Source organism: Phytophthora sojae (assembly GCF_000149755.1).
Source record: "Phytophthora sojae unplaced genomic scaffold PHYSOscaffold_4, whole genome shotgun sequence".
Lineage (NCBI taxonomy): Eukaryota > Oomycota > Peronosporomycetes > Peronosporales > Peronosporaceae > Phytophthora > Phytophthora sojae.
This window is the reverse complement of record NW_009258118.1, coordinates 2,197,504-2,219,549: the sequence shown is the minus strand read 5'-3', so window position 1 is coordinate 2,219,549 and position 22,046 is coordinate 2,197,504. Positions and strand designations below refer to the sequence as shown.

The 22,046-nt window shown below is 54.8% G+C and overlaps 10 protein-coding genes across 10 annotated transcripts; 5 read left to right on the top strand and 5 right to left on the bottom strand.

The window, feature by feature from the left end:
* Positions 1–2,469: 2,469 nt before the first annotated feature.
* On the top strand, positions 2,470–4,547 carry PHYSODRAFT_300339 (hypothetical protein; the record flags this gene model as incomplete). The annotated part of the gene is made up of 11 exons (XM_009527940.1): positions 2,470–2,512; positions 2,544–2,820; positions 2,891–3,077; positions 3,157–3,419; positions 3,497–3,615; positions 3,689–3,839; positions 3,916–3,967; positions 4,038–4,130; positions 4,202–4,248; positions 4,316–4,366; positions 4,448–4,547. 11 exons carry the CDS (start codon positions 2,470–2,472, stop codon positions 4,545–4,547), a joined length of 1,383 nt encoding a protein of 460 aa, XP_009526235.1.
* A 228-nt stretch (positions 4,548–4,775) lies between these two features.
* Positions 4,776–6,473, bottom strand: PHYSODRAFT_498821 (hypothetical protein; the record flags this gene model as incomplete). Its single annotated transcript, XM_009527939.1, has 3 exons — positions 4,776–5,843; positions 5,922–6,033; positions 6,112–6,473. The coding sequence occupies 3 exons, from the start codon at positions 6,471–6,473 to the stop codon at positions 4,776–4,778; spliced, it is 1,542 nt and encodes a 513-aa protein (XP_009526234.1).
* Positions 6,474–6,670: 197 nt separating this feature from the next.
* Positions 6,671–8,104, bottom strand: PHYSODRAFT_499794 (hypothetical protein; the record flags this gene model as incomplete). The annotated part of the gene is made up of 1 exon (XM_009527938.1): positions 6,671–8,104. One exon carries the CDS (start codon positions 8,102–8,104, stop codon positions 6,671–6,673), a length of 1,434 nt encoding a protein of 477 aa, XP_009526233.1.
* Positions 8,105–8,971: 867 nt separating this feature from the next.
* PHYSODRAFT_331188 (hypothetical protein) lies at positions 8,972–10,666 on the bottom strand (the record flags this gene model as incomplete). Its single annotated transcript, XM_009527937.1, has 4 exons — positions 8,972–9,109; positions 9,145–9,558; positions 9,594–10,436; positions 10,574–10,666. The coding sequence occupies 4 exons, from the start codon at positions 10,664–10,666 to the stop codon at positions 8,972–8,974; spliced, it is 1,488 nt and encodes a 495-aa protein (XP_009526232.1).
* Positions 10,667–11,539: 873 nt separating this feature from the next.
* Positions 11,540–12,338, top strand: PHYSODRAFT_331187 (hypothetical protein; the record flags this gene model as incomplete). Its single annotated transcript, XM_009527936.1, has 3 exons — positions 11,540–11,545; positions 11,676–12,246; positions 12,319–12,338. 3 exons carry the CDS (start codon positions 11,540–11,542, stop codon positions 12,336–12,338), a joined length of 597 nt encoding a protein of 198 aa, XP_009526231.1.
* A 338-nt stretch (positions 12,339–12,676) lies between these two features.
* On the bottom strand, positions 12,677–13,630 carry PHYSODRAFT_504064 (hypothetical protein; the record flags this gene model as incomplete). Its single annotated transcript, XM_009527935.1, has 5 exons — positions 12,677–12,787; positions 12,847–12,960; positions 13,033–13,175; positions 13,252–13,510; positions 13,586–13,630. The coding sequence occupies 5 exons, from the start codon at positions 13,628–13,630 to the stop codon at positions 12,677–12,679; spliced, it is 672 nt and encodes a 223-aa protein (XP_009526230.1).
* A 544-nt stretch (positions 13,631–14,174) lies between these two features.
* PHYSODRAFT_331185 (hypothetical protein) lies at positions 14,175–16,612 on the top strand (the record flags this gene model as incomplete). Its single annotated transcript, XM_009527934.1, has 5 exons — positions 14,175–14,481; positions 14,618–14,803; positions 14,850–15,013; positions 15,510–15,911; positions 16,007–16,612. The coding sequence occupies 5 exons, from the start codon at positions 14,175–14,177 to the stop codon at positions 16,610–16,612; spliced, it is 1,665 nt and encodes a 554-aa protein (XP_009526229.1).
* A 568-nt stretch (positions 16,613–17,180) lies between these two features.
* PHYSODRAFT_503661 (hypothetical protein) lies at positions 17,181–17,498 on the top strand (the record flags this gene model as incomplete). The annotated part of the gene is made up of 1 exon (XM_009527933.1): positions 17,181–17,498. The coding sequence occupies one exon, from the start codon at positions 17,181–17,183 to the stop codon at positions 17,496–17,498; it is 318 nt and encodes a 105-aa protein (XP_009526228.1).
* Positions 17,499–17,620: 122 nt separating this feature from the next.
* On the bottom strand, positions 17,621–18,841 carry PHYSODRAFT_500731 (hypothetical protein; the record flags this gene model as incomplete). The annotated part of the gene is made up of 1 exon (XM_009527932.1): positions 17,621–18,841. One exon carries the CDS (start codon positions 18,839–18,841, stop codon positions 17,621–17,623), a length of 1,221 nt encoding a protein of 406 aa, XP_009526227.1.
* A 905-nt stretch (positions 18,842–19,746) lies between these two features.
* PHYSODRAFT_499265 (hypothetical protein) lies at positions 19,747–22,034 on the top strand (the record flags this gene model as incomplete). The annotated part of the gene is made up of 6 exons (XM_009527931.1): positions 19,747–19,846; positions 19,927–20,294; positions 20,480–20,951; positions 21,038–21,207; positions 21,272–21,872; positions 21,946–22,034. 6 exons carry the CDS (start codon positions 19,747–19,749, stop codon positions 22,032–22,034), a joined length of 1,800 nt encoding a protein of 599 aa, XP_009526226.1.
* Positions 22,035–22,046: the final 12 nt, after the last annotated feature.

Below are 22,046 nucleotides of genomic sequence, written 5' to 3'. Positions count from 1 at the left end.
AAAAAATGGATCCACTCGATCCCGATCTGGAAAGCGTACCAGCGTTGAAGTCGGCGTCTTTGCTGTTGTGAGGGGCCGCTACTTATCTGCCATGGATGTCTGCCGCGCGCAGGCTCCAAGATTTGCCATAATGATCACCACCTGCCCCCAAGCTTTGGAACATACCCACCAAGCCTCCGAGTCCACTCCGACCCAAAAGCCATCCAAGAGGCCTTCGGGGTAAGTCACGGGGTCATTTTAGCCGCCAGCGCGTTCGGGGACCACGTCCACAACCTGCCAAGCAACCAGCGGACGGGTAGATTCAGTGCGAGCAGAACGTGGCGAGTCGAGATGTCCACGTTTATCATGGGCGCGATGGAGACCCGGTGGTCCGCTGATGTTCGCTGGCGTGGCGCATTTCATGTTGGGGTTATTCTGCCCTAATTGCCAGCTCAAAAGGCCCGGCTTTAAGCATGCTGTCAGCTTTCCGACCGAAACCACGATGACTCCTGAGCAAGCTGGAGAAAGTTACCGACTCTCATCGCTCATGTACCAGTGCATCGGGCTCAGTTTGAGCGCCGACAGGTCTAGCAACATGCAGTTGTATCGGTAAAGCTGGTGTTGGTCCGCAGCGGAAAGTTATCGCCCACATGCAGTATGTTGTTTTCTCCGCGCCTACCATTCAGCAACAGCAATTGAAATAGTGATGCTACGGTAACAAATCCGGAGTAATAATGAATCACCTTGTATTATCGTGCTTTGCATCCAGGATTTAGTGTACTAGTTAGTGTTCGTATTTAGTGGTAAATCATAGAGGCTTTGAATGCAAGTTGCTCAAGTCGTGTTTCAAGCCGGTTTAGCTCCGAAACGACACTTTCTAGGAGTGCCAAAAGGATGCTAATCCGTACTGGATGTGCTAGATCATGCAGGAGATGGTGTTTCCGCACTACTTAGTGCTGATTAACCATCCACGACTTACAGCAATTCATACCTGAGTACGATTTATAGACAAGTCGTGCTCGATAAGTCGTAAAGTTACAGGCCAAACTCGCGAAGAAGTCTCGTTGGATGACATTATACTGGGTTGCAACAACTCACGCACCATGGAGTACTGTAGACCTTGACAGTTTTTCTTCCTGATCGTGGGGCGAGCAAAAAAAAGATAGTAACAGAAATAGCGATAACAATATCAGTTTCAAAGTCAGTAACTAATAGCGGTTGCAGTAGCGGTGGCATTGACAGTAGGGCAGTTGCAGTGGTAGCTGGCAGTGATCGTGACGCAGGCGAACAATTTCAATAGCAATATACCGAATAAGAATTATTGTGCCTTTCACTTATTCTGCCGTGATAATTCTGGCATAACTCTAATCCGTTATCGACCTTAATTATGCCCCGAGTTAGCTAATTCCCATGTTAATTCCGGGTTGTCCCTCCGTGGCCGAATTAGGAACGGCGATGGTGAGGCCGAGTTAAGGCGGAATAAGCTAATCCAGCCTTCGTTAGGCGGAAACAGAGCGATTGGCGGTTTCCTATCCGCCAATCCATGCCATTCTGCTCGTATCTCCGTTGATTAGCTCTCAAATGCTGATCGCGGATGTTAGGGGAAGCGCCCACAATCTTAGACAGAATTAGCACTAAATAAGCATTGATCACCCTTTTATGACTCTAATTCCGCCTGAATTAACAGCTCACCCGCCAAAATACGTGAAAGACACAATACGTCATATTGATACTACTTACGCAGCAATACAAGTCACACACATTATTTGGAAAAGAGGAGTGATTTACAAGGGTCTAGACGACGATAAGATCATCGATAATGTTTGGATCGCGTCGTTTTCACCAAGGTGGGCGGCGATACTCAGATGGCATCTACTTATAAATTTAGTTTGAGCAAGCCATGAAATGCCCCGTGATATTATGCAGCAAGTCAAGCAGTATGGAGTAGATTTTGGCAGTCTTTCTCAGGCATGAAAAAGAAAGCAGGAGCAATATCATTACAGTGTCATTATCAATGCTGAGATCGTAGTTGTAGCGTAAATAACAACGGTAGCGGTAGTGGCAGCAGATAATAAACAGTCGCAGTAGCGATAGCAGCAGATACGAACAAGCAATATCAATGACAACATTACTATGACATCATTAACAGTAGTTGTAGTAGCTGTAGTACAGCGTTATAGTGGCAAAAAACGCAAAACTGTTCGGTGCGTTTGCCTCCGCTTAGAGACCCGCACGCGAAGCGCGCCCCAGTCGCTATGCTTGCGTTTGGCTGTCGCAGAGACGTGTGTAGTCGTTATGATAAACCAACCGTTTCAGTATACTGAATCAAGTCGGTATCTCCACAAAGTGAACTGGGTCAAATGAAACCTACGCGTACTTAGCGTCTCAGACAGCTGTGATTGGTCGGGTTTTCAATCTGAACCTTTACTGTAAAGCTCACACGTCACTTCGCACTCGTCAGTGGACGAACGACCCCATCGCGCGTCCGCCATGAGCAGCTCCTCCTCCTCCCCAGCTCGTCTCAAACCTTTCGGTGCGTACCCCCCTCTCTGAACGGTTAACAGCAACTCGCATCCTGCAACCTCGCAGTTGTACCAACTGTGTCAATGTTCTGCTGTCTCAATGTTTTGTATCACTATCACCAGGCGCGCTGGAGCCGCTCTCTGCGTCCGCTCCGTGGGCGATTTTCCCTCGCAAGAAGCTGGACGTGACGTACCGCGACATTGGCGCGGGGCTGGCCGCGTGTCTGCAGCTGAGGGAGCACCAGCGCCAGGAGTTCGAGCAGAAGATCACGGGTCTGTGGGACCCCAGCGGCCATGCAATGGTCACGCTCTCGATCCGGTAACAAGGCTATGTGGTACTTTAAGAGGACGGCCTTTGAGGCTAATGATGGTGTATTTGTTATGTGTAGGACGGGGTTCGACTTGCTGCTGCAGACGCTCAAGCTGCCGGCGGGGAGTGAGGTGCTGTGCAGTGCCATCACCATCCCCGACATGCTCTACGTGCTGCGTTACCATGGACTGGTGCCCGTGCCTGTGGATCTGGACCCGGAGACACTGGCGGTGGATGTGGAGCAGCTGAAGAAGGCTGTTACGGAGGTACGAGATGGAATTTTATGTTGGATATGATATGCCTTTTGGTGGGGAGGAAGACTAACTGTTTTTTTCGTGGTCATAGAAAACGGAAATGATGCTGATTGCCCACATTTTCGGCTCGCGCTTCCCGCTGGATGAAGTGCTTGAGGTTGCGCGCAGTAATGACCTGATGGTCGTGGAGGACTGCGCGCAGGCGTTCATGGGCATGCAGTACACGGGCGAGAACCGGGCGGATGTGTCGATGTTCAGCTTTGGAACGATCAAGACCGCCACGTCGTTTGGTGGGGCTATTATTCACGTGAAGAACTCTGCTCTGCTGGAAGAGATGCGTCGTCGTGAGAGGAGGTAGTGTGGATGTGTGGGCAGTCAGTAAAGTGATTGGGGTTTCACAGGACGGTGATGTTTTTGCTATTATTTTGCAGATACCCGAGCCGCACAAACCTCTTCTTCTTCAAGCGATTGATGAAGTATGGTTTGTTGCACGGTATTTCCACACCGGCAGTCTACGGTCTTTTCCTTCACGCTTGCCGTGCTGTTGGAGGTAGGAATGGACTGATTCCTCGATGCATAGTTTGCATTTCACTGACTTCTTCTTACTGCCGTATTTTTTCTAGCCGATCATGACAAAGTCATCACGTCTGCCATTCGTGGCTTTAGTGGGGGAGAGCTTGTGTCACTGATCCAGTATCGACCTTCGATGGCGTTGCTTGGGCTCATGCATCGACGCCTAACATGCATGGATGAGCAATACGTTCTCCTCAGAAAGTATGGTCCATTACGATGTTTTTTGCTGGTTTGTTTGCTGGGCTGACTTTCACGTGTCTATGACTTCCTTGTCTAGATCGAAGAGTGAGCAGTTGGCTAATGCCATCAAGGATCTCCTCAACGTTTCGGTACGAGCTACATCTTTTCATACTGAATCTCTCGGCGGATTTCTAACATTTTAACGATATGACTCGGTAGATCCCTGGCCACCACGCTGAGAAACACTACTACTGGTTGTTTCCCGTGTGTGTTCCGTCCCCGCAAGGTGTTGTGAGCTACATGAACAAACATGTACGTTGACCGGTGTAATTTTTGGTTCTACAACCAGTACTAACGTACAAAATACTGCTTTTCATTGACAGGGATTCGATGTCACCTCTGGAGCTACGCAGCTCGCATACGTACCAAGGTACTGCATAAGGCTCAGAGCGCGATGTTTATGTTCCTTTCTAACGCAAACTTATTTGATTGTGTAGCCCGCTAGGACATGAGCACGACCCGGTCCACGCTAAGAGCATTATGACCAGGTTCGTAGTGATATTCAAAGTATTTTGCACTGGAGATTCACATCGAGAGCTGATAATACTATCTGCCCATGTACATTCCAGCTTGGTCTACTTACCCGTCACGCCTGAAACTCCTGACTGGGCCATCGAGAAAATGATGTGCTGTTTCCGCGATGCGCTGCACTCATCCAGTAGACTTTGAGCTTCCAGCACCGAAGCCCGTTCAAAACGGCCAAGAAAAGACACTCTAACAGACCAACCGACACTACTGTATCTTTTCTATTGACTAAACACCGAACACTCGTGTTCACTTCACCTCGTATGATCCGATTGAAACTTGTGTTGTATTCAGTGATATCGCGATGCTTATAAAATCTAAAACTTAATCATGCAAAGTGGTTTGTTAAAAGTACCGATACCGTCATATCGTCTAGAATAGCGCGTTCAGAATCGCCGAGAGCAGCGTGACAGCCACACCTGATGCTACTAGCGAAAACTGGGAGGTCGCTCCACTGGGGGTGGTGGCGGTAGTTACTGACGAACCGCTGCTGCTGCTGCTGGAAGTGGAGGTACTGCCACTGCTGCTGCTAGGCGCAGTGCCAACTGTACCCGATCCCGAGCCGCTTGCCCAAGTGCCACTCGATTTCTGACCGTAGCAAGTGTAAGCCTGCATTGCCGTCGGACACGCCAGACTCGCGTATTGGTCAGAAACCCACGTGATCTCCGACAATTTCGGGAACCCGGTCGGGCACGTTGGAAGCGTGACGCGGTCACTGGTGAACTCGTTCATGCTGGTTTCGCCTGAAATATCGGTAGCGTTGTACTGCTTGGCCAGGTTATCGTAGTTGGGCATCGGGTTGTACACGCACGGCTCGGTAATGTGATCGCAGTTGGCGGGTGAGAAGTAGCCGAGTCCGTAGTTTTGCGGGCCAAAACTCGTAAAAGGATAAGCTGATGCTGGCTTAGAGTACGCCGAGTTTTGCAGTTCGGTGGAGTACTCGAAGACGAATCCACCCGAAAAGACCTTACGGAAGTCTGACGAGTAGAGCCACTGGGTCTGAAGCCACGTGCGCTGAGCTTCATAGTTACCAACTTTCGGGAAACCCTCGTTGAGGCACCCGTACTCGGTTAGCATGACTGGGATCGTCAAGTCATAGGACAGGAAGTCCGTCTGGAGCTGTTTGAAGCCGCCAGCGCCGCCGTCGGTGATTTTCTTGGCCGTATTGTCGCAATACTGGTACGCGTTGATTCCATACCACTCGGCGTTTTCATACTCGTCCTCGTCATCGGTGCGGCAGTTGTAGTACTTGGCGTTGACCTCGCGGTTGTTCTTGGATAGATCTGGATCAGCAAGTACGACACCAACGGGGACCTGGCGGATGCTCTTGCAGCCGGCGATGAACTTGCGCATGTCTCGAATGAACTTCTTCTGGCAAGGTGCATTAACCGTGGCGTCATCTTCAACCTCGTTGTTGACTTCGTTTCCAGCACTGAAACCCTGTCGAGCGGGCAAATCCATGGGTTAGCCTAGCCATGAGAGCAATAAGGGACTCGAATGTCAGCCAATCTAACGTACCAGCACGTTGTCATACTTTGCGAAGGCGAGAATAATCTGCTCTCCGCGGCTCTTAAGATCAGCAGAGTAGCAAGCCGGGTACGATTGCTTCGTTACTGCGCAGTTCTTGCAGCTGTGAGGTAGCAGAAAAAAAGTGTTATTCACGTAACATGGCCATGATTGCGTTGAAACCGCGATTTCTCCAGCTTACCTGGCCGCAAGGTCGATGAGAGCGTACATGCCATACGCGCGCAGAGCACACATGAACGCGTCGTGCGACTTGGAAGGATCCACAGCGTACAAACGCACCGCGTTGGCGCCCGTGGCGGCAAGATACTCGATGTCCGGCCCCCAGATGTCCTCCTGGTCGTCCGTGAAGAAGTCGATGTTGTTTTCGTTCTTTGTGCCAGCATTCGGACGGGGGTAGTAGTCGATGCCTTTGATCGCTACGGGGTCACCCGTCCCGGCGTCGAACATGCGGTAGCCCTTGATCTTGATCGGGTTCGTGTAGCCCTCCACATTCGAGACGGCGAGGGCAGCAACCAACGCTGCGAGAGTTGCGGTGAGGTTCATACTCGATGGATTTGGTGGTGTCTTCGCTTGCGTGGTCGGATCGCTTATCAACAATGAACGAGGAAAATTCCAAGACGTGAATACATTTGATAAGGTCTCTCTGGTCGCATACACAGTCCGATTCAATCTTATCAACGCTCACTTCAACAACTATTTTCACTTCGAATATATTTATCAAACAACTTCGGTCTGATTTATTAGACAAGAATACTTGCAAGCGCCGCCACAGAGGCAGCCATCGCAACGGATAGGGTCAAAGTCGAGGACGAAGAGCTCGTGTTGCCTCCATCGTCCGTCGTACCCGTTCCTGATGTCGCAGTGGTGGAACTTCCGGCATTAGTGTCGGAATTCTTAGAAGTCTTCGATGACGACGTCGTGGAACTGGATCCCGCATCACTGGCCCAATCCCCACTCGGTTCCTGGTCGGGGCACTCATACTGCTGGGCAGTAGACGGACACGTCAGACTGTCAATGCTGTCCGCCTCCCACGTAGCATCGGCCAGTGCGGGGAATCCATCGGGGCACGAAGGGAGAGTAGTTCGGTCGGGCGTGAAGTCGTCCTTGTTGCTCTCACCCGACACATCCGTAGCGTTGTACTGCTCCGCGAGGCTGTCGAAGTTCGGCATCGGGTTGTACACACACGGGACCGACTCGTGGTCGCAGTCCTCGGGCGAGAAGTAGCCCAGTCCATAGTTCTGAGCTCCGTAGCTCGTGAACGGGTAGGGCGACTCGTCCTTGGCATTAGCGTTCTCCGTCGAGTACTCGAACGCGAATCCGCCGGCAAACACGTCACGGAACGTCGAGTCGAACAGCCAGCCAGCCTGCAGCCACGTGCGTTGCGCCTCATACCCGTCCACAGTCGGGAAGCTCGGGTTCACGCAGCCGAACTCCGTGAGCAGGACGGGGATAGTCAAGTCATAGGACGAGAAGTCCGTCAATAGCTTCTCGAATCCCCCGGACGACGCCAGCTCCGTAACCTTCGCATTGCAGTACTGATACGTATTGAGTCCGTACCATTCCGCGTTCTCGTACTCGTCGCTCGAGTCCGTCCTGCAGTTGTAGTACTTGGAGTTCACCTCTCGGTTGTTGTTGGTAGTGTCCGGGTCGGCCATGACCACCCCCACGGGGATGTCCCGGAAGCTCGAGCAGCCTCCGAGGAACGCCCGCATATCCCGAATGAACTTCTTCTGGCAGGGGGCGTTGGTCCACGCGTCGTCCACAATGTTATTCACCTCGTTGCCGGCGCTGAACGCCAATACGTTGTCGTACTGGGCGAACTCGGAGATGATCTGCTCCCCCCGAGTCTTGAGCGCGCCCGGATAGCACGCCGGGTACTCGTCCACCGTGATGGAGCAGTTCTCGCAGCTGGCGCCAAGATCCACCAGCGCGTACATGCCCTTGGCTCGCAGCGCGCACATGAAGAGGTCGTGCGACTTGGACGGGTCCACGGCGTACAGTCGCACGGCGTTGGCGCCCACGGCCGCGAGGTACTCGATGTCCGGGCGCCAGATGTCCTCGTTGTCGTCCGTGAAGAAGTCGAGGTTGTTGGCGTCCAGGTCCCCCGTGTTGGGGCGCGGGTAGTAGTCGATGCCCTTGACGGCGAAGGCGTCCCCCGTCTTGGCGTCGAACATCTTGTAGCCCTTGACGGTGATGGGGTTCGTGTAGCTCTGCGCCGTTGGCACGACCGCAGCGGCGGCGATTGCCATTGCAACGGCTGCAATGCGCTGCATGGCTAGTCGGATTGCAGGGCGACGTGAGGGGCGGCAGGCGAATTGAGGAGTGGTGAATGACTCGAAGTGTTCGAATGAGCGGTGTGGTGTGGTGTGACTTTGGGTGCAACAAATCCAGCGCATACAAACGCCAAGTAAGACGAGTTCAGCGTCTCTTGTCCAATGTGACCTGATGGTGGCCGTCCGACGGCAAGTGCCCCCATCAAGTCAGACGCTCCCTTCGCAACAAGGGGATTTGTATGCCCCTGATATCTCTCAACTGTGACCCTTGGACACTTCAGCGCGGACACGCCCGCTATTGTGGATACGCGCTTGCTGTTGCTTGTCGAGCAAGCCTTTGCTGGTGTACATGTAGAGATGTTCATCGAGTCCGAGCCATTCATGCTCACTGCCTGTTGACCAACCGCTTCTGTCGGTGGCAAACACGGAGAGCTTGGTGGTGCGCTGAAGAAAGAGCAGGGAGCACCTCAAGTGCAACCAAGAGAGGGCACAACGCAACGTTACTCACTGTCGTCTGGTCGATCGAGCAAAAGTTAATGCGGCTGGTAAAGATTACAGTTCACTTCAACGAGCACAGTACATTCGCCGACATGACAGCTCGACATTGCGTCACATGAAGCCCCACAATGCTCTCGTACGCTTAGAATACAATCTCTTTGCAGCTTGTTCATTATCTTTGCTCTAGCGGCTATCTGTCGCCGACCAGCACTTGCTGCGTGTTACGTCTCCTTCTACCACCCACCGACACTTAAGTAGGACACCCGCTTCCTAGAGCAGCGTAGCGATCACAGAGCCCAGCAGAAGCACCGAGGCCATGGACACGCTGACAGCCGAAGCATCTGACGAGTCGCCGCTGCTCTCGGCGGTGCCGCCGCTGGCCGCGCTCGACGTGGTGTGGTCCAGTCGCTGGCCGTCTGGCCCGAGCACTCGTAGTTGAGCACCTCGGACGGGCACGACTCGTCCTCCACGCTGTCCGACTCCCACGTCGAGTCGGCGAGGGCCGAGAAGCCCGAGGGGCAGTCCGGGGGGCTGGCGCGGTCCGAGTCGGCCGTGAAGTCATCGTACGAGGACTCGGACGAGAAGTCCGAGTCGTTGTACTGCGTAGAAAGGTTGTAGAAGTTGGATATGGGGTTGTACGAGCACATGGTGTTGATCCAGTCGCAGTCCTCGGGCGAGTAGTAGCCCAGCCCGTAGTTCTGCGCGCCGTACGACGTGAACGGATACGCTGAAGCGGATGAGCCCGAGCCGTCCGAGTTGGCCATCTCGGTCGAGTACTCGACGGCGAAGCCGCCCGAGAAGACCTTGCTGAAGTCGTCGCCCAGCAGCCAGCCGGCCTGACGCCACGTGCGCTGCGCCTCGTAGTCGCCCACCGTGGGGAAGCTCGGTTTACGCAGCCGTACTCGGTCTGCATGACCGGGATGGACATGCTGTAGTTGGTGAAGTCTGTCAATAGCTCCGAGAAGCCGTCGGCGTCGGCCAGCGTCGTCACGTCTCCGTCGCAGTACTGGTACGTGTTGAGGCCGTACCACTCGGCGTTCTCGTACTTGTCGCTCGAGTCCGTGCGGCAGTTGTAGTACTGCGCGTTGAGCTGGCGGTTGTTGTTGGTCGTGTCCGGGTCGGCCATCACGACGCCCACGGGGATACTGCGCATGGTGGACGAGCAGCCGCCGATGAAGGCGCGCATGTCTCGGATGAACTTCTTCTGGCACAGGGCGTTGGTGGCGGCGTCGTCCACGAGGTTGTTGATCTCGTTGCCGGCGCTGAAGCCCAGCGTGTTGTCATACTGCGCGAACTCGGTGATGATCTGCTGGCCGCGCGTCTTGAGCGCGCCCGGGTAGCACGCCGGGTACTCGTCCACCGTGCTGGAGCAGTTCTCGCACGTGGCGCCCAGGTCCACGAGCGCGTACATGCCGTACTTGCGCAGCTCGCACATGAAGTCGTCGTGCGACTTGGACGGATCCACGGCGTACAGCCGCACGGCGTTGGCGCCCGCCTCAGCCAGGTACGCGATGTCGTCCTTCCAGATGGAGCTGTCGTCGTCCGTGAAGAAGTCGTAGTTGTTGACGTTGAGCTCGCCCGAGTTGGGCCGCGGGTAGTAGTCCACGCCCTTGACGGCGAAGTAGTCGCCCGTGTTCGAGTCGAACATCTTGTAGTTCTTGATCACGATCGGGTTCGTGTACGCGCTGGCCAGCAGGCTGGCGGACGACGTCAGCGCCGCCACGGCCGCGAACGCCTGTGAGCTGCATGCTGTGAGGTGTCAGTCTGTCTAGTGTCTACGGTGTGTCAAGTCCTCTGTCAGGGAGCTGGAGGAATCTGCCGTTCTACTGGCAAATTGGGGAATGAGCACTGAAATGCGCCGGGCTCCTCTACCCCGGGAGAGCCTTTGAAAGGCATCGCCGATCGCGTTGGACTCGCCTTTCTCAGCGCGTGGCGCTCCCATTGATCCTTGCGCCAGCTGGGCATTTTGGGCACATGCCCAATGCCGAGTGCCCGATCGATCGATCTCAGGCGTGTCCATTTCGCTGCGCCCGATGGATTTTGTCGCCGCTGCTGAAAATGTATGGTGCTCCGACTCGACGCTCCGTCTATCGGAGACCGAGCACCGACCCCGCTTGACGAGAACCATCCCACACTGCCGAGTCTGTCTATAGGACATTGACCCGAGGCCTGTCAACGGCGGCAGCGCCCATCCGCCATTGCAGTAGTCATCGAGTACATACACCGCGCGCAGTTCGAGCTGCAGCACGGCCATCACAAGAGTCTTGTGAATCACAATGTGATGGCCAAGACACAGCGAGGGTAAGCTAGTATATGCTTCGAGGATGCCCATAGGAAGTCCTAGCGGGCCGCTAGTAGCGGCACTGTCCGCAGCGGCACCGCAGACCCAACATTTGCGTGCAAGGAGCTCTCGCTGTAACGAATCCTCGATCCCAGCACCGTGACTTTCATACTGATCTTCCGCCATCCACTTTGTGAGTCGCGGAGACTGGTTTGGCACACAACGACACGGCCGCTATCCTGTCGATCTCGGTGAAGTAGCGCTGTGGGCTGGCACGTGCGCCCCGACATGGGATCTCGATGGAGTGAGGGGGCCGCTTGCGTCGAGCACCAAAAACAAAGCCCTGTGTGCACCGCAGTCACACGGGTAAGACCCCTCCATGCCCACTGAGCTGAGCATTGCTGAGCTCATGCCCAGACACAAAAAGTGATGTAGTCCACACAGCGCAAGATTCGGAAAACCACGCTTTCAAGGGCTTCCACCAGCTTTGACCCGGCACGGTTCTCGCCCACCTACTCGCCAGATCCCCCCCCATCCAGCAGTATCACCAACTCAACATGGCGGTACGTCTGTCGCCACATCTTTTACTTCCGAACTCTGCGAGGTTGTTGCGGTCGGGGGCGCTGGAAGAGAGATGATACAGTTGCTGATTGGATACTAACTTCAAGTGTCGTGATCTTGGTTGCTCGATAGGTGACGACTACCAAGCCCAAGGACAATGCGGAGAAGCCTGTGAGTGCCAAGGACCCGGCAGACGAAACGAACCGAGCCCCCGATGACGCGGAGGAAGAGGACAGCGTCGCCAAGAGCGACGAGGAGAGTGCTGGCGCTGACGACGAGAAGGAAGACTCGGTGGAGGAGACGGAGGACGACGCAGCGAAGCAGGAGAACGATGATGATGACGACGATGAGGAGGAAGACGATGGGGATGATGGAGAGGAGGAGGAGGAGGAAGTCGGGCTGTCGTACCTCTACACGAACTTTGAGGACGACGAGAACGACGAGGACTTCAAGGTGGACGCAGCAGCTCAGGATGAGGATGATGACGAGGAGGAAGAAGAGGAGGAGGAAGAGGACGATGCTGGCGCCGCCGCGGAGGATGAGGATGATGGGGAGCAGGTCACTGCCGACGACGAGGACAATGGCGACGGCGATGATGATGTCGAGAACAATGAGACTGCCGACGACGCAAACGGAGGTGACGATGATGGAGCTGCCGGTGATGAAGAGGAGGACAACGAGGAGGAGGAAGACGGCCCACCAGGTATGTGCCGTTGATTGTCTTGTTCGCTGCGTACTGTACGTGTATCTGACATTGTTCTGTTGATTATTACAGCTAAGAAGCAAAAAAACTAACCACTCCTGGGTAAAGTAGTTTGTAAGAAATAGTGAGTGGTCCAGCAAATAAAGCTGGCTGGGGTAGCAAACCTTAGGGCAATTACGGGAGGTGTAGTAAATACAGACTTCTGTTGCAGAACAGTCTTTGTTTTTTTTAAAGTATTATAGGCTTCGTCAGCCTCATGCAGACACCTCATCAATGGCCGTGGAGCCGACGGCTGCAACCTCGAGGTAAAAGTTGCGAACGACAAAAGGCTGGGAAAGTCGAAGCAGCCGAGATTGCTGCATTGAAGCGATTAACGCCCGTATCTGTTGTATACATGACGCATTCCCTTACAGCAACATGAGCAGTCTGTTTATCCGACCATAGTACGCTTCCGGCCACGCAGACGGACTTGCGAGAGCTTCTGGAAGATCGCATCAGAGCGACGGGATTTCGCTCGGTATGCACGCAGCACCTCTTCAACCTATAGCACCAAGTTATCAGTACGCATCTCACTCAAGCGACGAGCCAGCAAGCACATACCAGTAGCTCTGAGTTCACGTGGGTGCTGGCAAATGCTCGCTCCATGACGTAAAGGTCCACAGCCTTGTCCTCCGGCAGCGGCTGCGAGTTGGCCAGACCAAAGTCGATCATCGTCTGCATCACGCCACATATAATATATTAGCAAAGACACCCACCCTCTCACAATTCTGCCCACTCGACACCTACCACATCCGTAGCGTCGTCGCTGCTCAGCATCATGTTGGACGTGGTCAGGTCTCCGTGGACGATGTCCGCGTCGTGCATCTTGGCGATGGCTGCGCCGATCTGGTAGGCCTTCTTCAAGGCCATCGGGCCATACTTGGGGTCTGCTCCAAATCAACGACACCCCACCATAAGTCTTCAAAGCACTCCCAATTCCTGCCCATTGCAGCGCTTCGTTCGTACCGAGCTTGTAGGCTCGTCGCAAATAGTCCTTGAGGCTGCCGCCTTGCACTTTTTCCAGGTAGAGGCGGCTCTTGTCCTCGTCCACGAGGAAAATGGCGGGCGTGAGGACCCCAGCGCGGCGGCACTTGAGGATGCAGCGAGCTTCCTGCACCAGGCGGCGGTGCGACAGCTTCTTGTCCAGCACCGACAGGCGGTAGCTCTTCTTGATGCGCTCCTTGACGATGCAGGGGCGGCCGGCGAAGTCCGTCTCGAACACTTTCTGTTGATTGAAGCAAAATAATCAGCTAGACGCTGGCATTGATATGTAGTTGTGGTGTGCAGGCAGGGCACGAACCGCCTCGGCGCCCTGGCTGATGAGCTGCCATTCGGTCTCCGCCATGGTCGCTTGAGCTCGGTTTGGTGAAGTTTGTATGGCGAGCGGTGATCTGGGTGTGATTGGCTGAAAATATTTGTGTAAGCTGGAGGGACTATTTCTGATGCGAGCTCAATTCTGATCTGGAACATCTGAGTCTGGTAAGGTGCCGAAAGTTGCCTTTTTTCCCGCGCTTCATTACGAAAGTGGAAGCGCTCACTGTCAATGCACAGGGGCCATGACTTGTTGCCAGGACCAAGAGCCCGTCGGTCGCAAAGGCAGGTTCGTCACTAAGATATTGCGTCAAATGGAGAAGATGCCTTGTCATCCTCGGCTTCTTTGCTGCAGAATCCGTCGGAATCCGCGGCGGATTGACAGTGCCAGTCGCGGTCTCTGCAGATCCATACGGTTGCCGTAAAGATAAATTACCGGATCTGCAGCCCTGATTAATTAACGCGACTGGTTCAACCACTCGGCCCCTCTGTAGCCATGACATCGCGCTGCTCGTGACGGTCGCTCACTCTCACTTCGCAATTTTCTCCGACAGCTCAACAGTCAAGGAGGGCCGGTCATGTTGTCTTCGCGAGGATCTCTTCTCGCTTGGGGCCTCTGGAGCCTCGTGCTCCTGTTCGCCATCGGCTGCGTTGGTGTCGCTGGAGAAGTGGAAGCAGCTGAAGTCGCCGAGGTGGACGTGGACGATGACGTGGGCAGGGACGTCGTGGAAATCGTCGAGGCGCGCGGATACTCAGTCGAGACGCACAAAGTGACCACTGCAGATGACTACATCCTCACCATGTACCGATTGCCAAAGACGTACGCTAAGAGCCAATCCAAGGCTAAAGTTTCTGCCAAGAAGCCCGTCGTGCTGCTGCAGCACGGTCTCCTTGACAGCTCACCTTCGTGTGCAACTTCCGCAAGCAGAGCTTGGCCTTCCTACTCGCTGACGCAGGCTACAGTAAGCACCGAGTCGATTTCTAGTGGCGCTGCGCTGAGAAGGCTATTAGCGAGTACCAGTCACGTGCACGAAGCAGCTAGTGTACGTGATGACCATCGTCAAAATGCAACGAGCGACGCGCAGCAACTGTAGCCAAGGCTCTGAGTGCCAGGATGCTTCCAAGGACCAACAGAGCTTCAAGGAGAGACGACCCAGCAGCAAGGACTACAACAGGAACAGGATCGAGGACGGACGACGCAAAGAGGGTACGCAAGTACTGGTAAAGATATCCGAAGCGGCGGCGAAACATAGCGAGCAGCAGTCAAGACGGCGGCGGCGACGGGGTGAACAAGCGGAGGAAGAGTCGAAGAGAGCATGACATCGAGGATAGCACACAAGGGGAGCGAGGTAACGCTGGAAACTCACCGACGTGCCACCTCACCCAAGGCAACGACCAAGACCGACGATTAGCCAAGGTGTGCAAGCCGTTGGCCGGCACCCATGGCGCCCACGCCACCAAGTGATGGCAGTAAAAGTGTAGTCAGTATCGAAATAGCGCTGTAGGGTACAGATCAACCCATACAGTAGAGCCAAGCAGAGTGTAACGTCAATACACGAAGCAGTTGGCCGTAGCAAGTCGACTAAGGTCAAAGTGAAGTCGAAGTGAAGAGCCCGGTCCGAGGTGACGAGCAGCGTGCACACAGAGTCACGGTGCACACGTGCGTCCATCGACGACCAGTACCCCGCGGACACATCCGCCGGAAGGGAGAACCCGCGAGTTGTGCGCGCACGTGGGCACAGTTCACAGAGGGACAGCTCCAGTCAGCTATCGCCTACCTGGGCCCGATAAGAAGCGGAGGGGTCGAGGATCACGTGCGAGCACCTGGGATTGGCGACGTACAAGGCGTTGTGCGTGTTGGATATCGCGTGGAGCGGTGTATATTTGTATAGGTGACGAATTGGCGTTGCTAGCCGCCGAGGACCCCGGCGCTGCAGAGCCGCGGACTCGGACAAGGTGCGGACGGTAGCTGCAGAAGGGCAGATCGCTTACTCTACGACGTCTGGCTCGGCAACAACCGCGGCACGACGTGGTCCAGGGAGCATTTGACATATACGGACGACGACGACGAGTTCTGGGAGTTCTCGTGGGAAGACATGGGCAAGTACGACCTCCCGGCGGAAATCAACTACGTGCTCAACAGGACGCGAAGCTCAACTCTAAGCTATGTCGGACACTCTGAGGGAACCACACAGGCGTTTGTGGGCTTCTCCACTGACCAGGAGCTCGCGAAAAAGGTGTCGTACTTCGCAGCGCTCGCCCCCGTGGCTTGGACTGGTCACCTCACAGCGGGCGTGTTCAAGACTATGGCCAAGGTGCATGGTATCAAGCGTTCGGGATTGCGGAATTCTCCTCCAAAAGCACGTTCATTCAGGAAATTATCGGCGGATACGCGTGTACACTGGCGGAGAAGCTGTGCAGCACCACGATCTCTCTCGTCGCCGGCCCATCCGTCAGTACCAACACATCACGGATACCCGTGTACATTTCACAGACGCCGGCGGGTACATCCGTGAAGAACATGGCGCACTATGCGCAGAGCATTCGTGACAACACGTTCGCATCCTACGACTACGGCTGTAAGTGCGACCGGGACTCGGATATTGACGAGTGCAAGGAGTCCAAGTGCAAAAACAAAAAGGTGTACGGCAGCTTCGACCCGCCCGCCTTCCCGATCGGCAAGATGGTGTACCCCCGCACTGGTTTCTATATTGGATCGGCGGACACCATCGCCACGGCGACAGACATCGAGCAGCTCCGCAAGGCGCTTCCGTCCGGAACGATCATGCACGAACGTGCAGTCAAGGAATACAGCCACCTGGACCTGACGTGGGCATATAACGCGAACGAGAAAATGTACCAGGACCTGCTGAAGCAGCTCAAGAAGTACCAGGGAGTGGGGTACACAGGAGATGCCGGCGCATCGAGCTTAAGCAACTCCTTGGATGGCTCCTCTGGCTCCGCCAGCGTCGGAGCGGAAGCCAGGACCTCGTTTTCTTTTCGCCAACTAGATTAGGTATGTCGTCTCCTGTAACCTCACCGCTTACGTTAAGCTTGTCACGAAGGTGTGGTCAAGAAAGATCGTAAATATCGCTTAACTGCTTTACTACATGCATCGAGTTTAGTATCCGTTGGTGAAAAGCATTATGGCCTCTAGCTCCATTCTTTTATTTTGTCCGTCGATTTTGAGGTTGGCAGCAAGCAGTTAAGTCTGTGAGAAATGCACGAAGCACTTCCCATGCTGTAAAAATACTTGTGTGCATTGTCTAGCCGGAAAATAGACGCAAAAGAGCACGTGGTTGCATTCATCGACTCACTTTCTCCGCTCACCTGCGCTCGGGACAAGCAAATCACTCCACCGACAAAACATGAAAGCGAACCAAGTAGCAGACGTGACACCAGGAGCTATCCCCGCTGACCTCGAAGGTGGTTGGGTGTCCGACCAGCAAGGACAAGCGTACGGTGGAAGCGGAGCCCAGCAATATGCCAGCGTCGTGCCCTTTTCCGACGACACGCCGCCCATGATGGGGAGTTGGTTGGTCGGCCTCTGCGGTTGCTGTACGGACTTGATCCCGAACTGCTGCATGGTGACGTTTTGCCCCTGCATCTCGCTGGCGCAGATCTCCAAGCGCCTGGGCGTCAGCTCCTACTGCTGCGGGCTGTTCCTGAGCTTCCTCTTCGGGTGCTTCTTGTCGGCGTGCTTGCCGCTCTGGATCTGCCACCTGCGCTCTGTCACACGACAGAGGTTCCGCATCCCGGGGAATTGCTGCGGAGACTACTGTGAAGCCTGTTGCTGCCCATGCTGCGCGATTGCTCAAATGGCGACTCGAACCGGAAGCTACACACCCGGAAGCTGCAGTTTTGGCTCTCGCGACACCCTCCCACCGTACAACCACATGTAGTGAGCTAGTTGCAACAGAACGAAGCAGGATGACTTGAACGATCAAACGCTGAACGATAATACAAAACTTCACTTAGTATTCACAATGACAACGACGTTGAATTGAAGTTCTTGGACTCACTTTCAGTATCCGACATCAACGTACTTGCCGATCTGGGTGAGCAGGTCTTGGTAGATGAGCTCGTTGGCGTTGTAGCCCCACGTGAAGTCCAAGTGGTTGTACTCGACGCTTTGGTCGGTGACGATGTCCGCGCTCGTGAGCTTAGCGCGCAGTTGCGAGATGTCCGTGCTGGTAGCCAGCCAGTCGTCGCTCCCAGTGTAGAAGCCCATGCGGGGGTACTTGATGGTCCCGAGGTCGAACGAGGGCGGCTCGAACGCTCCATACACCGCCTTGTTCTTGCAGATGAGCTTGGAGCACAGATTGATACCCAGAGCTTGGACGCAACTACACCCGTAGTCGTAGTAACGGAACGTGTTGTCCCGAATTCCTTGTGCGAAGTGCGCCATGTTCTTGACGGAGGTGCCGGCTGGAGTCTGGGAGATGTACACCTGCAACCGCGTGGTGTTGACGTTGTCCGAAGGCCCCGTGAGTGCGTTGATGATCGAGTCACAGGCCTGGTCCACGAAGGCGCACGCGTACTTGGCAAGGATGCCCTGGATCAGCCAGTTGGTTTCCCAGAACGCCCCGACGCCGAGGATCGTGAACAACACGTCCAAGTACGTGTCGGCCATGAGCTCGAAGATGGGCGAAGTGATGTGGCCCACGTAGGCAACAGGAGCAAGAGCGCCGAAGTACGAGACTTTCTTGGCCAGCTCTTGGTCGACGGAGAAGCCGGCGAACGCCTGCATGGTCCCCTCCGAGTGACCCACGTAGCTCAGCGTGGAGTGGCCCGTCGTGTCCAGCACGTAGTTGACCATGGCGGGCATGTCGTACAGCGCCATCTCCTGCCACGAGAAGGCCCAGTACTCGTCGTCATCGGTCGTGTACGTGACGTGCTGGTTGGACCACGTCGTGCCTCGGTTGTTGCCCAGCCAGACGTCGTAGCCCGCGTCCGCGAGCAAGAAGGCCAAGCTCTGGTTGCGGAAGTTGCACACGTACGTGAAGCTGCTGTCCAGCAGGCCATGGATGAGGTACACGGCCGGCTTGTCGGCCGCAGCAGAAGCGTTCAGTCGGCTCTCCGTGTACGTCTTGGGCAGTCGGTACATGGTCAGGATGTAGTTGTCCGAGGTCGTGACCTTGTGCTCCTCGACGTAGTAGCCGCGGGCCTCGACGATCTGCATGACGGTCAATCCATCGTCAGGGTCGACGTACGCCTCAGCGATGGCACGCGCGGGCTTCGTCATGGTCAGGAGTATGGTGGTCAAAGCCAGCAGCAATAGCGCCAAGCTGCGGGGGATCGCCATGACGGTCCAAGTGGCAGGAGCGGATCGAATTGCGTTATGGATGGACGGGGGACGCCATCACAGTCGGTCTCTCGTTTTGATGCACGAGGGCAAATCACTTGGTCGCGTCCACCTGGTGGCACGCAGGTTTCCAGGCGTTTGGATACCTGTCAGCTGCTCGAGGCTTCAGGCGGTCTGGTCCTGCGTTTGTTCAACACTTCGTTTTGCAGCACGCGTGACTTATGAGCAGAAAACGACGTCGTGGCCCAGTTTCGGCGGCGCAGGTTGAAGCGCTGCCACTGCAGCCATACAGCACATGCACTCCATGATGGAGCGCTTGCAGTGTGAATCAAAGGCTCGGTGTACGTTAGCGCGGAGCTGTTCACATTGCAAGCGCTCGTACGTGCATTGCCTCAACAGTACAGTTAGTGCTGGACGATTTCAATGACTACGACCATGTCGGTACGGTAGCTATCGCAGTTCACACTGCCGTACATCTTGGTGACCGAGCCGACTAACGTCAGTGTGGTCAGCGCAGACAAGCAAGCACGAAGCAGTTCTCAGCCAACTCGATTAAGAATCAGGCAGGATGTGCTTCAACGCTGCCAGTCATAATGGTGCGGGCGCTTCCATCTTTGGCGAGTAAGCTTGAAAGTCATCGTGATGCGGGAAGCAGTCGCTGCGTTGACGTTGGTACAGGGAAGGAACCAGCACGAAGCATGCATGTCAATCGCCCGGTCGCTTCAACACCCTACTTAAGTACCCGTTTTCCACGATCTTGAACCGCCGCAAGAGACCGTGAGCGGACGCGGTGAAAGATACCTACTCCACTGAGTCATTTGCCAAGCAGGACAAGACAAGATAGGATGCCGCTGGTGCCTCGATACACGTGGGAAGAAGACGCGTCCAGCCTCGCGCTGGAGCTGCATCTGCCCGGGACAGCGTTGCGCAGCACCGACATTTACGGTACGATCGAGCGATCCAAGCTCAACTTCATCCCCAATCCATCGAGGATGCTGGCTGACGTTCGTATTGGTGATCTCTAGTGAGCGATCTGGTGGTGAAGGTCAATGCGGCGCCCTACGTGCTGTTGCTAGACCTGCAGGACGCGGTGGACGATGCGTCTGCTGTTGTAAAGAGCATCCCGGCGTCGAATTTACTTCGGATCTCGTTGACGAAGAAGGAGAACCGACTGTGGAAGCAGCTGCAATACCAAGACACCAAAGCCGCTCTAAAAGAACGGCGAGAGGCGTCAATGGAGCGGAAACGAGCGAGTGAAACTGCGTTGAGCGAGAAGAGGAAGGAGCGGAAGTACCAGGAGGAGAAGGAGACTTTACGCGCGCAAATGGCAGTCGACGACACCAATCGTCAGATCCTGACCGACCTCAAAGCGGAGGAAAAAGAGCGCGAAGAGGTACCGGGTCTGATGAACGTACTGGCTGTTGGGGATGTTGCACTGACAGTCATATTGCATTGCCGTTTCGATAGCGGAGTTTGTACGAGTCGTTTCGAGATCTGCAGATCCAGGAGCAGGAACGGAAGAAGAAGGAAGCGAGCAATCAGGACGCTCATACCCAGGAGAATAGCACTTCACCTAAGCGCGAAAGCCCCTCGTTATCTGCTCAGAAGACGAAGAAGAAGGTGTCTTTTGCATCACCTCCGCACGACAGCTCACCCGAATCGAGGGACAATCAAGAAGACGAGGTCATTGAACTGACTGAAGATGGCAGCTTTGACGTTTCAAGTGCTGCGAAGCCTGCAGTTGATGTCGAGTCACAGTCTAGTGCTGCTACAGCCGAAGTCGCCGAGCCAAGTGATTGGGTCGAAGTCTCTCGTGATGAAGCCATCAAAGTCGAAAATGACAGCGATTCTGCTGGAGAAGCGGTCGAGCTTCCTCCTCCCCGGGAATGCGTAAAGTCAGAAATCCGCTTTACTCCTAGAGTCTTCCCGACACCTTCTCGAGAATCCAAGGCTGCCGAAGAAGAGGACTGGCTGCTGAAGAACCGCAAGCACATCAACAAACACCAGGGACTCAACCGCACCTCGGAATACGACATCAGCGAAACGGATCGTACGTCACGAAGCTCATACAACGAGATGCTTGCCGAGTGAGTGCACTAACATTTCTGTTTATATTGTGCTGTTGACGATCGATAGCTATTTGGTTGAAGGCTAAAGGTGACGACTTCTTCCATTCCAAGGACTTCCGCAGTGCTACGAATGCGTATGCCGAAGCCATTTCTGCAACGCCCAGTGATAATACGGACCTGATTGCTACTTGTCTGTCGAATCGAGCCGCTTGCCTGCTTCAACTCGGCGAGTTCGAGGTACAATATTGTATATTGCGCTTATGACTTCATTCTACTCTAGTGCTGATCCCAGTTGTTATAGGAATGCATTTCAGACTGCTCGAAGGCTCTGTCGTATCTCCCCGATACCCGCGATACGGACAACAGCTCGAGTTTATTGAAGCACTACCGCCTGAAGCTAAAGCTGTTCGTTCGGCGAGGTACCGCCTACTGTCGCGTTGGCCACTACAGCCAAGCGAAAGCTGACTACGGCGTGGCCTGCTCCATGGACAACCAGAACCCGCAGCTTCGAGACGACTTTATGGAGCTCGTCGCGATGGAAAAGGCACACGAATTGAAGATAGCCGGCGACGAAATCTTCCGACAGGGCAAGGATCTCGACCAAGCGGTTCAAAAGTACTCGGAGTCGCTGCAGCTGAACCCATTATCGATCGCTTGCTTGTCGAACCGAGCCGCGTGCTACCTGATGCAGCATTCTGCAAAGGAATGCGTCCACGACTGCACACGAGCTCTGGAGCTTCTGCAGCAAGACACGACAACAGTTGGTGCTTCCGGGCAAGACCACGGACTTGCCTTCTTCTCGATTGGCCCAGCCGCCGGGTCAGCCCAGCGACGGGCTTGGGTGGTGAAAACGCTTGTCCGACGTGGCGCCGCTTACTTGTCGCTTCGTGACTTAGAACGAGGTACGTTGTGATCTATAACTTGTTATCAAATCCAGCCTAATCGGTTTGTTTTACTTGTTTGTCGACCCGACAGCTGAACAAGACTACGCAGCAAGTGTCGAGCTGGACCCAACCAACGAAGCACTGAAGGCCGACTTGGCGAAGGTTCGCAGTGAACGATAGCGTAACGAAGTT